At 47.6% G+C, this 13,454-nt stretch overlaps 1 protein-coding gene across 1 annotated transcript in view; it reads right to left on the minus strand.

Annotated features, from left to right (window-relative positions):
* Positions 1-490: 490 nt before the first annotated feature.
* LOC115125653 (prickle-like protein 1) overlaps positions 491-13,454 on the minus strand; it is a 106,702-nt gene continuing 93,738 nt past the window's right edge. The window contains exons 3-8 of the mRNA XM_065022345.1: positions 11,784-11,897; positions 10,749-10,886; positions 9,104-9,307; positions 3,566-3,752; positions 2,162-3,040; positions 491-1,952 (exon numbers count right to left, since the gene is read on the minus strand). Coding sequence (XP_064878417.1) covers positions 1,012-1,952; positions 2,162-3,040; positions 3,566-3,752; positions 9,104-9,307; positions 10,749-10,886; positions 11,784-11,897 — 2,463 coding nt within the window. The 3' untranslated portion in view covers positions 491-1,011. The remainder of the gene's footprint in view (positions 1,953-2,161; positions 3,041-3,565; positions 3,753-9,103; positions 9,308-10,748; positions 10,887-11,783; positions 11,898-13,454) is intronic.

The following is a 13,454-nucleotide window of genomic DNA, read 5'->3' on the forward strand; positions in this document are numbered from 1 at the left end:
GCCGCCCCTCCACTCTAACCACTAGGCTACCTGCCGCCCCCCACTCTAACCACTAGGCTACCTGCCGCCCCTCCACTCTAACCACTAGGCTACCTGCCGCCCCTGCACTCTAACCACTAGGCTACCTGCCGCCCCTCCACTCTAACCACTAGGCTACCTGCCGCCCTCCACTCTAACCACTAGGCTACCTGCCGCCCCTCCACTCTAACCACTAGGCTACCTGCCGCCCCTGCACTCTAACCACTAGGCTACCTGCCGCCCCTCCACTCTAACCACTAGGCTACCTGCCGCCACTCCACTCTAACCACTAGGCTACCTGCCGCCCCTGCACTCTAACCACTAGGCTACCTGCCGCCCCTCCACTCTAACCACTATGCTACCTGCCACCCCTCCACTCTAACCACTAGGCTACCTGTCCCCCCCAAATGGTACTATACGTGCTTGTTTTGTCACACAAACTGAAATTAGGGGAACTATTTGAATTTTAGCAACCAGGAAATAGCTTTTGGGAAACCAGGCCCAGGGTCAAACTATGCACTCTGAATACCTTTGCTGGCAGCATTTCATATGTTTCATTTTTCAAACCCTGGTTAAGAAAAGAGAAGGTTCTTTGATAACTGCTGTCAGTTTTGTCTTTCAATGCCATTCCACTACAAAAACATTTGACTCAGGGTTATAAAAACAATTACACTTTACAATATATACATTAATATCTGCACTGTTAAATAGTAATTTCCGCTACTCTCTAAATGGTGTTTTTATAAATAAATTTCTTCAGAGTTATTTGCATACATTTTTTTCTAATACAATTATGATGACCGTTTTGAAATGTGTTTATGCAACTCTGTTTTTTTTGTAATGCATTTCAATAATAGTATCCGAGCCATGTTAACATGTATTACATCCAGTTGGCAAGACAGTTTTAACAAGCGGGCCATTTCTGTATTCACAATAGTGGCAACAACAACGAGATTCAGAAAGAGGTTGCAGACAGAGTATCATTTAAAAGTCTTATGAGATGATACAGTTCTTCCCCTTGTGCCCCTTCTTCTTTTTGGACATAGTCCGTGGGACTGCTCCGTAAGGCGGGGAGGGCAGGCCTGCCACGTGGCTGGGGCTGGGCAGGCCGTCATAGTAGTGTCTGTGTGTCTGGGGGATGGGCTGGCCCAGGAAGAAGCCTTCCTCCTCAGACTCAGAGGAAGAAGAGGAGCAGGTGGAGCACCAGTCATCCTGGTCCCTGTCCCCACACAACCCCATGAACCTCTCCATGGCTGGGCCTTGCTGGAGTCTGAAGTCTGAGGTGGCTTGGTGGGGATGGCGGTGGGGATGCTGGGTCTGGCCATACCCCTGCTGGTTGGGCAGGAAGGCCAGCTGCTGGGGCCTCTTTGAGCTGAAGCCGTGTCCTCCATGACCTCTGTGGTCCTCTCTGAAGTATATGCGATTGGCCCTCTCCTTGGGCACCAGGTGGAGAGCGTTGTCGGAGCGTGACTTGCGGCTGCGGCGTCTCCTGTGGTGGTGGTTGTGATAGCGGCCGGAGCCCGGGTCACCAATCTCCTGGTCCTGCTCCTCGAAATGGTATGCTCGCCGCCGCGTCCGCTCGCTCATCGGAGGCTGGCGCACCTGCAGATCACCATAGCGACTGTTGTCCACGACGTCTGGGGAGAACTTCACCTGTTGGGGTCGAGACTGGGATCGAGTCCGTCTCAACGCCGGGACATGAGGAGGCTTGGGGGGAGAGGGAAGAGGGGCCTTCTCTTCGTCTGGTACGTTCTCCTCCTGCTCCAGCTCAGATGTAAGGCTCTTCAGGGAATTGGCACTGCGGTGTAACATGGAGGAGTTGAGAGTTCCCATGTTGCTTGTGTTCTCACAGTCTCTCTCAGCCTCGAGTTCCTGGAAGCTCTGTAAGGAGTAGACCAGAGGTCTCTCTTTACTGTCGCCATCTACAGAGGCACCTGAGAGAAGAGTGGGGGAGAGAGAGATAATGACATGTATTTGTACAAGTTGTCTTTTCACCACAGTGCTGTTTCAAAGAACATTCTGCCATCACAGAACATTGAACATTAGGATGCAAATCAGATCAAGACCTGGTCATTTCTCCTGGACAAATCAAGCCTAGTACTGGACTAAAAGGCTATTTTAATAGAGATGTAACATGTCTTACCCGTGATGTTGGACAGTGCCAGTGAGTCCATGGAGTCCCTGACACTCTGATCTGTCCGTTTCACCTTGTCTGTGATGCACTCCAGAGAGTTGTCATACCACTGCTTCTCCTCCCTCTGGAAGCTGGTACCTCCGATGCTTCCAGCGCCGTGCTCCAGCTCCTGGAGCTTCCTACTGCTGGCCGGGCCAGGGTGGCTCCCGTAGGCCGAATCCCCCAGCCCGTCCTGGGACTGGGCCCAGTACATATCTGTCTGGTACTTCTTACTGGCCAGGCTCTGGCTGCCTGACCCTCCTCCACATCCTCCTCCAGTCTCAGCCCTAGAGCTCTGAGGCTCACACAGATCGGTTGTAGGTCTGGAGTCGACTACCTCACCTTGCTGGAAGACTCCGTGCTCCCCGAACTTGAGCAGCAGCTGGGTCATGTAGTCCTCGTGCTCGGCCCACTCCTCCTCGCCCCGGTCCTCGGGGCCCTCGGTGTCCTCCCTCCCCCTCCAGAAGCACTCCTCATTGGTTAAACCCAGGTGGGCCAGCTTGTTGGTGAGCGTATTGGTGTCTGGGTTACCGGTAAACCCGGGGAACTTGTAGTTGACGGAGGGCGAGAAGAGGAGCGACTGGCGGCACTGGTCGGCTGAGCGGCTGCTCTTGCCCATGCGGACGCTGCGGCGGGACTCGCGGGAGCGCGCGGACTGGAAGGCGGAGTCGGAGGAGTCTGAGGCGTGGACGTCCTCTCCCAGACTGCAGGCCTTGGAGCAGTAGATCCGGCCCTGCTTGGGCAGGAAGGGACAGCCCAGCAGAGAGCTCTTACACTGGGCACAGCAGAAACAACCCTTGGTGGCGTGCCAGTGGAGACCGTCGTACGTCATCTGGGCGTGGTCCACACCTACGGGAAAGGAGAAAGACTTTGTGAGGAAATATTTGTGTTTTGTGAACCACTTTTTGTGGTGTGATTCCCTGACTCATTGTCAAGTCCCTCATAGGTATGTGTCATGTAACATGTTCATACTGGCTGGAAATATTGCCATGATACATTTTGTTTTGATATTCTGCATTGGATTACTAACCAGGGCTATGCTGACCTTTACAAGGAGCACGTGTGCCTAAGGTGAGAGAGATGTAGGCACACGCAAAGCCATTTAGATCAATTAAAAAGATTTAATGTATTAAAGCAATGTGTACTGGTGCTCCTACATTTAAAAAAATCCAGATTGCACAGCAGAATATTTAGGTACGTTTGTGTGTAGAATGTAATGGAATGTCACTGTATAGAGCCCTGCTAACACACTCACTGCCTAAAAACCATTAATAGGTTATGTCTAACAGTTTACTATGTGTGTTTATTGTAGTTTCTGCCATTTTCTTCACAATGGCAGAAGCAGTGGTCTGTATGCGTATCGTCAGGGCTTACCAATGTGTTCCCCGCAGGCCTTGCAGTACTCGGCATAGAGAGAATCAAAGCAGCCGCAGCAATATGGCCGACCATCCTTCATGATATAACGTTGCCCCCCCAGCACCGTCTCACATTCAAAACAGGAGAAGTGCTTCATGTGCCAGTGACGCCCCTCCGCCTCCGTACACTCGTCAGAAAAGATAACCTGAAGATGGAAACATGAACACAGTTAGATGACAAGTGTGTGACTTGGGTTGGTCTAGTGATTATTGCTGTTGCCTCCAGAGAACATATGCCTGTGTTGGTGAGTTTGAATCTGACTCAGCGTGGTTTTATGTGTCGGCCAGAGTATGTGAGCGGAGTGTGCCCAATTTGACTGGACTGTGGAGCGAGATTCCCGAAGGCAGGAGCATCGGCTTTCTCGCCCGCTCCAATTTCGATCCAGTAGTGCCAGCCCTCCCCAGCATGCACTTCTAGTCTACTTGTGTGCTGCTATAGCCCCTTGCTTCCAGTCTACTTGTGTGCTGCTATAGCCCCTTGCTTCTAGTCTCCTTGTGTGCTGCTATAGCCCCTTGCTTCTAGTCTCCTTGTGTGCTGCTATAGCCCCTTGCTTCTAGTCTACTTGTGTGCTGCTATAGCCCCTTGCTTCTAGTCTACTTGTGTGCTGCTATAGCCCCTTGCTTCTAGTCTACTTGTGTTCTGCTATAGCCCCTTGCTTCTAGTCTACTTGTGTGCTGCTATAGCCCCTTTCTTCTAGTCTACTTGTGTGCTGCTATAGCCCCTTTCTTCTAGTCTACTTGTGTGCTGCTAAAGCCCCTTGCTTCTAGTCTACTTGTGTGCTGCTATAGCCCCTTGCTTCTAGTCTCCTTGTGTGCTGCTATAGCCCCTTGCTTCTAGTCTCCTTGTGTGCTGCTATAGCCCCTTGCTTCTAGTCTCCTTGTGTGCTGCTATAGCCCCTTGCTTCTAGTCTACTTGTGTGCTGTTATAGCCCCTTGCTTCTAGTCTCCTTGTGTGCTGCTATAGCCCCTTGCTTCTAGTCTACTTGTGTGCTGCTATAGCCCCTTGTTTTCTAGTCTACTTGTGTGCTGCTATAGACCCTTGCTTCTAGTCTACTTGTGTGCTGCTATAGCCCCTTGCTTCTAGTCTACTTGTGTGCTGCTATAGCCCCTTGCTTCTAGTCTACTTGTGTGCTGCTATAGCCCCTTGCTTCTAGTCTACTTGTGTGCTGCTATAGCCCCTTGCTTCTAGTCTACTTGTGTGCTGCTATAGCCCCTTGCTTCTAGTCTCCTTGTGTGCTGCTATAGCCCCTTGCTTCTAGTCTACTTGTGTGCTGCTATAGCCCTTGCTTCTAGTCTACTTGTGTGCTGCTATAGCCCCTTGCTTCTAGTCTACTTGTGTTCTGCTATAGCCCCTTGCTTCTAGTCTACTTGTGTGCTGCTATAGCCCCTTTCTTCTAGTCTACTTGTGTGCTGCTAAAGCCCCTTGCTTCTAGTCTACTTGTGTGCTGCTATAGCCCCTTGCTTCTAGTCTCCTTGTGTGCTGCTATAGCCCCTTGCTTCTAGTCTCCTTGTGTGCTGCTATAGCCCCTTGCTTCTAGTCTCCTTGTGTGCTGCTATAGCCCCTTGCTTCTAGTCTACTTGTGTGCTGTTATAGCCCCTTGCTTCTAGTCTCCTTGTGTGCTGCTATAGCCCCTTGCTTCTAGTCTACTTGTGTGCTGCTATAGCCCCTTGCTTCTAGTCTACTTGTGTGCTGCTATAGACCCTTGCTTCTAGTCTACTTGTGTGCTGCTATAGCCCCTTGCTTCTAGTCTACTTGTGTGCTGCTATAGCCCCTTGCTTCTAGTCTACTTGTGTGCTGCTATAGCCCCTTGCTTCTAGTCTACTTGTGTGCTGCTATAGCCCCTTGCTTCTAGTCTCCTTGTGTGCTGCTATAGCCCCTTGCTTCTAGTCTACTTGTGTGCTGCTATAGCCCCTTGCTTCTAGTCTACTTGTGTGCTGCTATAGCCCCTTGCTTCTAGTCTACTTGTGTGCTGCTATAGCCCCTTGCTTCTAGTCTCCTTGTGTGCTGCTATAGCCCCTTGCTTCTAGTCTACTTGTGTGCTGCTATAGCCCCTTGCTTCTAGTCTACTTGTGTGCTGCTATAGCCCCTTGCTTCTAGTCTACTTGTGTGCTGCTATAGCCCCTTGCTTTAGCTACTGTCATGGAGTTCACTATTTTCATAAAGAAACTGATAAAACACACAGATGCAACATCAAGGTGACTTTCAAAGAGGAGGACCAAGAGCAAGAGAGGGAGAGCAGTGATGTAGTGTCTACAACTAAAGAATCATAGTGTAATCTGAAAAGACACCTATCCTGAAAGCATGATGGTGTACTTACTATGTGCACATGCCAAAAGAAAGGAATGAGGTAGATCGATAACTAAGTGTGTCATTTTAGAAAAGTAATTATAAACTAAAAATCAGATCTCTTAACAGAACAAAAATTAACAGAACTTTTATCTATATAATAGGCCATCATTGATTTTGTCCCAATAGGCCTGGTATATTCCAACTTTCAAGAAGCTTCCTGTTTTGATTGGGTTATTTTGCCGAAGCGTGTTTAGCATCCCCAGTGACTCTGCAAGTCTGGAGAGGATATTCTCCACTGCTGACTGGCTCTCTAGGCACAATAGCATGAGCCTGAAGCCACAGACTCTGGACAAACTTGTGTTTCTACAAATGAATTCAAAGGCACTGGAGGCTGAGCCTAATAAGGCATTTTTCGTTTAATTTGTATTTCATTCTAAGTAAATCACAGCCTACATGCACAATTTATAGACTATAATAATTTAATAGAACGAAATGTTTAAATGCTGAGCGCTTTATGTCCCTACCAGCCTAGTGTCGCTCGCAAATGCTTCAGAATGTATTTCTTTGTAGGCTATAGCTTTGAAATAATTGATATAATATAGCCTAAATAATTCATTTCCGTTCCTTCTTAGGCTCCCTGTCTGGCTCCTGACCTATTTAGTGTTTATATGCTGTTTAATATCAAGGCTGTGATTGAGTCCCATAGGGCGTCGCACAATTGTCCCTGCGTTGACCAGTGTAGGCCGTCATTGTAAATAAGAATTTGTTCTAAACTGACTTGCCTAGTTAAATAAAGGTTTAAAAAAAATAAACATGTAGCTTATTTAAAATGATGTGAGCTTCTTACATGAACTTTTCCATGTTTATATAAATCCATATGTTTTGTTTCCCGAAAACAAATGGTAGGTCACAAAAATAGATGGATGTTGGTTAAATTGCAGTGGTGTAAAGTACTTAGTAAAAAAAAAAACATGCTTTTAAAGAACATGTTTTTTGGGGGGGTATCTGTACTATTTATCATTTTGACAACTTTTACTTTTACTTCACTACATTCCTAAAGAAAATAATGTATTTTTTACTCCATACATTTTCACTGACACCCAAAAGTACAGTTTGAATGCTTAGCAGGACAGGAAAATGGTCTAATTCACACACTTATCAAGAGAACATCCCCGGGCATCCCTACTGCATCTGATCTGTCAGACTCACTAAACAGAGAACATCCCCGGGCATCCCTACTGCCTCTGATCTGGCGGACTCACTAAACAGAGAACATCCCCGGGCATCCCTACTGCCTCTGATCTGGCGGACTCACTAAACAGAGAACATCCCCGGGCATCCCTACTGCCTCTGATCTGGCGGACTCACTAAACAGAGAACATCCCCGGGCATCCCTACTGCCTCTGATCTGGCGGACTCACTAAACAGAGAACATCCCCGGGCATCCCTACTGCCTCTGATCTGGCGGACTCACTAAACAGAGAACATCCCCGGGCATCCCTACTGCCTCTGATCTGGCGGACTCACTAAACAGAGAACATCCCCGGGCATCCCTACTGCCTCTGATCTGGCGGACTCACTAAACAGAGAACATCCCCGGGCATCCCTACTGCCTCTGATCTGGCGGACTCAGTAAACACGTTTCGTTTGTAAATGATGTCTGAGTGTTGAAGCGTGCCCCTGGCTATACGTAAATAAACAAAACATGAAAATGGTGCCGTCTGGTTTGCTTAATATAAGGAATTTGAAATTATTTCTACTTTTGATAGTAAAGTATATTTTTGCAATTGCATTTACTTTTTATACTAAAGTATATTTTTAAAACCAAATACTTTTCGACTTTTACTGGATGACTTTTACTTGAGTCATTTTTAAGGTTTCTGTACTTTTACTCAAGTATGACAATTAGGAACCTTTTCCACCACTGTATGATTGTGATTTTAATGAATGTAGCGGCAGTTTTTTTATTTATTCCTGTGAGCGCAGGATGGTTTTTGTTCCTGTGAGCGCAGGTTGGTTTTTGTTCCTGTGAGCGCAGGGTGGTTTTTATTCCTGTGAGCGCAGGATGGTTTTTATTCCTGTGAGCGCAGGATGGTTTTTATTCCTGTGAGCGCAGGGTGGTTTTTATTCCTGTGAGCGCAGGATGGTTTTTATTCCTGTGAGCGCAGGATGGTTTTTGTTCCTGTGAGCGCAGGATAGTTTTTGTTCCTGTGAGCGCAGGATAGTTTTTGTTCCTGTGAGCGCAGGATGGTTTTTGTTCCTGTGAGCGCAGGTTGGTTTTTGTTTCTGTGAGCGCAGGGTGGTTTTTGTTCCTGTGAGCGCAGGATAGTTTTTGTTCCTGTGAGCGCAGGATGGTTTTTGTTCCTGTGAGCGCAGGATGGTTTTTGTTCCTGTGAGCGCAGGATGTTTTTGTTTTTGTTCCTGTGAGCGCAGGGTTTTTGTTTCTGTTTTGTTTTTTTCTGTGAGCGCAGGGTGGTTTTTGTTCCTGTGAGCGCAGGGTGGTTTTTGTTCCTGTGAGCGCAGGATGGCAGGATTTTTATTCCTGTGAGCGCAGGATGGTTTTTGTTCCTGGTTTTGTTTCTGTGAGCGCAGGATGGATTTTTGTTCCTGTGAGCGCAGGCTGGTTTTTATTCCTGTGAGCGCAGGTTTTTATTCCTGAGTTTTTATTCCTGTGAGCGCAGGCTGGTTTTTATTCCTGTGAGCGCAGGATGGTTTTTATTCCTGTGAGCGCAGGATGGTTTTTATTCCTGTGAGCGCAGGATGGTTTTTATTCCTGTGAGCGCAGGCTAGTTTTTATTCCTGTGAGCGCAGGCTAGTTTTTATTCCTGTGAGCGCAGGATGGTTTTTATTCCTGTGAGCGCAGGATGGTTTTTGTTCCTGTGAGCGCAGGATGGTTTTCAGCGAAGCGGTTGGAATGAGCGAGATTTCCAACCGCTCAACTCCGCTCTGGCGTCGGCCACAGTGCATCTCCACACTCACCTCGTCGCAGGCAGAGCAGAGTGGCTTGAGCAGCTCTGCGTGGCGTCGGCCACAGTGCATCTCCACACTCACCTCGTCGCAGGCAGAGCAGCGTGGCATGAGCAGCTCTGCGTGGCATCGGCCACAGTGCATCTCCACACTCACACTCACCTCGTCGCAGGCAGAGCAGCGTGGCTTGAGCAACTCTGCGTGGCGTTGGCCACAGTGCATCTCCACACTAACACTCACCTCGTCGCAGGCAGAGCAGCGTGGCTTGAGCAGCTCTGCGTGGTGTCGGCCACAGTGGATCTTCCCATCCTGGTAGAAGTAGATGAGGTCAACCAGCAGCTCACTACACGTGGAGCACGTAAAGCATGCTGGGTGCCAGGCCAGCCCAGGACCCGCTCTGGAGGCATAAACCGTCATCTCCCCTCCGTTGATGCTCTCCCCACACTGTGATGAAATACACACAAGGGACATCCATAAAGAACAGAGTTTCACTCTAAAACTACATCTTTTCTACTGTATTATTGCATTAAGCTCATTAGGGAAGTTATTCTTCAAGAATCAATGGGTATATACATTTCATTGAAATGACCAGTAAAAATGTCATATTGTAATTTTTTAAGTGCTGACTTTTAAAAAAAAAAACATGAATTTCATTACTAGTTAAATGTGTGGTTGACTGCACAGTGAAAACATGTCAACAATTATGGCCAAATGCCCTAGTTATGTAACTTCCAGTCTGGAGTGTGTGGCTATCCTATCTAATCCTACAGCATGGCCTCAGCCCTGGATACTAACTAGGGTATCATATGGCCACTAAGTCCCCCTGTCCCCATTCCCTACTGGAGAGAGGAGGGTTGAGATACGTGACCAACTCCCTTCCATCTGTGAGGGACCGCATCAGTACAGTTTATAACATGGCATCTGGTGTTATTATGGGAATTCTGACCGTGGTGCTAACTGTGGTCGACTACGGTCCCTCTGCAGTTGGGTTGTTCCTCTCAGTTTATCTGTGTGTGTCATGTGAGGACACAGGCAGTGCTTTAACACTGGGACTACAAACAACATCACATTAACAGTTTACAGCAGGGAGAGCCACTGCAGAGCAGAGCTGTGTTTTGACCAAAGCTTAATAGTCATCGTCCGGGCTGCTCAGGCCCCATTTGTAAGTACTCTAAATAAAACACTGAGGATCGAGCAGAGCACAGTCAGTCAACTCACTAGAGCTACACTCCTACTCTGAGAGGCTTTTTAGATTTCCGATGGCTGCAAAACCACCATATGTTTAGGGATCTCTTACATAGCATGGTTGACATGCAACACAGAGGAAGAGGAGGTTCTAAGAGAAACGGACTCCTCTAGTGAAGCACAGGCTACAGATAGTTCTGCTTTTCAATAGTCATGTAATTGGGTTATATGGCTTACAACAGTTCCTATAACTTCGCAAACTGTTACATACAATACCGGTCAAAACATCTACTCAATCAAGGGTTTTTCTTTATTTTTTACATTGTACATCTTCTACATCTTCCAGGTGAAGCTGGTTGAGAGAATGCCAAGAGTGTGGAAAGCTGGCATCAAGGCAAAGGGTGGCTTTTGAATCATGTGTACTACTAAAGAATAAAATATATTTTGAGTTGTTTAACACTTTTTTGGTTACTACATGATTCCATATGTGTTATTTCATAGTTTTGATGTCTTCACTATTATTCAAGAATGTAGATAATAGTAAAAAGAAAGAAAAACTCTTGAATGAGTAAGTGTTGTAAAACTTTTGACCGGTATGTTACCTTAAAAATTCCCCATCTACCTGTTGGTTTATGTGTCCCATGTGAAAATGTTCCTGTTAGGAACTGAGGTGAGTGGCGGTGTGCGAGAGGGGACGTACATGTTCACAGACGCTGTGTAGCAGGTCCCGGGGCAGGAGTTTGAGAGAGCCCCTCCCCAGCGCCTCCTTCTTCCTCTGGACACTGAACATGTGGAGCTCCTTCTTCTCCTCCTCACTGAGAGACTGACAGTAGCGGCCCTGAAGGGAGTGAAAGAAGACAGGCCTTCGTTAAACATTGTCCAAAGTGGACTTTAATTGTACAACACAAAGCAGAGAGTGACAACTGTTGTTTTGATATCTCTCTCCTCAAAATGTTACCAAGAGAAAGCAGACGTTTTACAGGGGTTGTGTTTAGAGTGGAATCACGAGGGGAAGAACCACAAAGAGAAGCAGCTCTGGCTCGGGCTGTGATGTCACTGCGGTGGTGGCACATATAAAGGATGTCTTTCAGCAGCGTCGCCTATCCCACTGGACTGTCCCCAGAAAGACTATGACAGGAACCCTGCTGGTGGGGGCTGTCAGCAAACATCATCAAATCATAGTCAAAGGGCTTACTGTACCCAGGGCATGACAGTCAGTGACCCAGCGTTGGATCAAGGGACTAAAGACTCTGATGGTGATAACGTGAATGCCAAGTCCACCATCACAGAATGGCATGGAGCTGGGGGGGGGGGGGTTCAATCCCATTTCAATTCAGTAAACTGGAAGTCAAATGAAATGTCATTGCTTGGAGGATTGGACTTTCCATTTATTTCTTGAATTGGAATGGACTTGACCCCAACCCTGGTAGGTGGTAAGTTGGTCTTAAACAGAGGATTACTGCAAGGCAGGGAAGGACAAGGGTCGGACACATCTTCAAACAACATTGAGTCTGGGAAAGGGGATGGATGGTGGGGAAATGGGTGCTGTCCTGCTGTGAGACCTGCCCTGTTACGACGCCTTTAATGAGAGGGCATGATGGGATGCATTTTATGGCACACACACAGCGTACACACAGCGTACACACAGCGTACACACAAACATACACACACAGTTTATATGAACTACACACACCCATGCATGTACAACCACACTCTTTTGGGGCCTTTTCCTTACCTCGTTGTCATGTGGAGGCAGCTGATAGAGGAGCTGTTTGATTCTGAACTTCTCTCCAGGACTGTTAACGTAAGGAACCTTGTCCTCAGGCAGACAGGAGAAATACAACTGGACCTGGAGAACACAGAGCAGAAGACAGATGGTAGACACACACACATTGTGTATTTGATCCTTTGGTAGCACCATGCTTACACCTACCACACACAAAATGAACCTGAAGCATTGTTTATACTGTGAAGTAACATGTTCTTAATGGAGAATATAAAAACAGCCCTGACCGGATCCTAGCTCCCTGTCGAACGGAGGAGCAACTTCCCAGATTTCTCTTAAACTATTTCACTGGCCCAGATAAATGTTATTCAGCACATTAAAAATGATAATACCAGCTAAGCCTGTCCCTGGATAATGGGCTGTGTGCGTGTGTGTCCCTACCTGAAAAGTGAGTATAGTGGAGGGCTCCATTGTTTGAGACAGGCAGACTTGTCAAGCACCACCCCAAATACACTGAGACAGGATGTGTATATATATATATATTACAAACTCTGGCATGGAAAAGTCTGCTGGTGATTAGTAGAGATCTGACAGATCAGATGCAGGAGAAGGCCTTTAGATGTGGATCAGTCCCCCCGTCCCGCTGGTTGCTGGCAACACTAGGTTTAGCTTGGAGGGGACCTCGCCACAGCTGCCTTTTACAGGCTCGTTCACAAACAGGGTCCACTTGTGTTATGTGGCACTCTCCCAACTACCTTCCCTTCCTTCTCTCCCTCTGTCTCTCTCCCTTTCTTCCCTTACTCCCCCCACTCTCTATCCCCCTCTACCTCCCTTTAAACAGCACACATGGAAGCAATGAAGGGGGGGGGGGCTGAAGCAACAAGAGACCCAGGCTCTGAAGCCTCCAAATAAACAGCCCCCTTTTGTGTGTAAATGCCTGGGTCAACTGTAATGCCTTTACAGCCACTATTCTGTTGAACGGCCCTGTTGTGCACATTACAGTGGAGAAACACACAGCCCTGGAGGTCAGTCATCTTACTGCTCTTTAGCCCTGACCGAGGGAGGTGGATATAGGAGTAACCGCAGCATGAAATGTGCATCATTTACGACAGCTCAACACTGAGGATTGTGGGGGTCAATTGCAATTCCCAGAGATGGGCCGAGCAGCAGAAAACCCCTTCTAAACAGGAGACAAGAACATCCCACCCTTTTATCTGGTAGCAGTCATGACCCTCCCTCCTAATGTAGCCTTCAGTTGCTGTCAACTGCCCCAAGGGGCAAAGTAGTAGCCAGGCCAGTGGCCCTAAGGGTCAAAGTGCCACAGCGACGGTTAGAGACGAGCAGCTTTGTCCGGTTTCAGGGTGACAAGAATACGACAAACCCTCCCTCTGCCCTGCTCACCACCCCAATAACCCGAGGAGGCCTGGCAATTTTTTTTATTTAACCTTTATTTAACCAGGTAGGCTAGTTGAGAACAAGTTCTCATTTGCAACTGCGACCTAACTCCTAATGGAGTTATGACGAGGAAAATAATGACAGAGAAATGACAGAGAAAGCTACTATGGTGTTTCTCAGCTCCTATCTAAACGAGCCAAATGTGTTGATGGGTCCTTCTATATGGGCTAATGTGGCTCAGTTGGTAAGAGCATGACACTAGACATGGCAAGGTCGTGGGTTATA

This window comes from Oncorhynchus nerka, linkage group LG9a (genome assembly GCF_034236695.1).
Source record: "Oncorhynchus nerka isolate Pitt River linkage group LG9a, Oner_Uvic_2.0, whole genome shotgun sequence".
In the NCBI taxonomy this organism is placed as follows: domain Eukaryota; kingdom Metazoa; phylum Chordata; class Actinopteri; order Salmoniformes; family Salmonidae; genus Oncorhynchus; species Oncorhynchus nerka.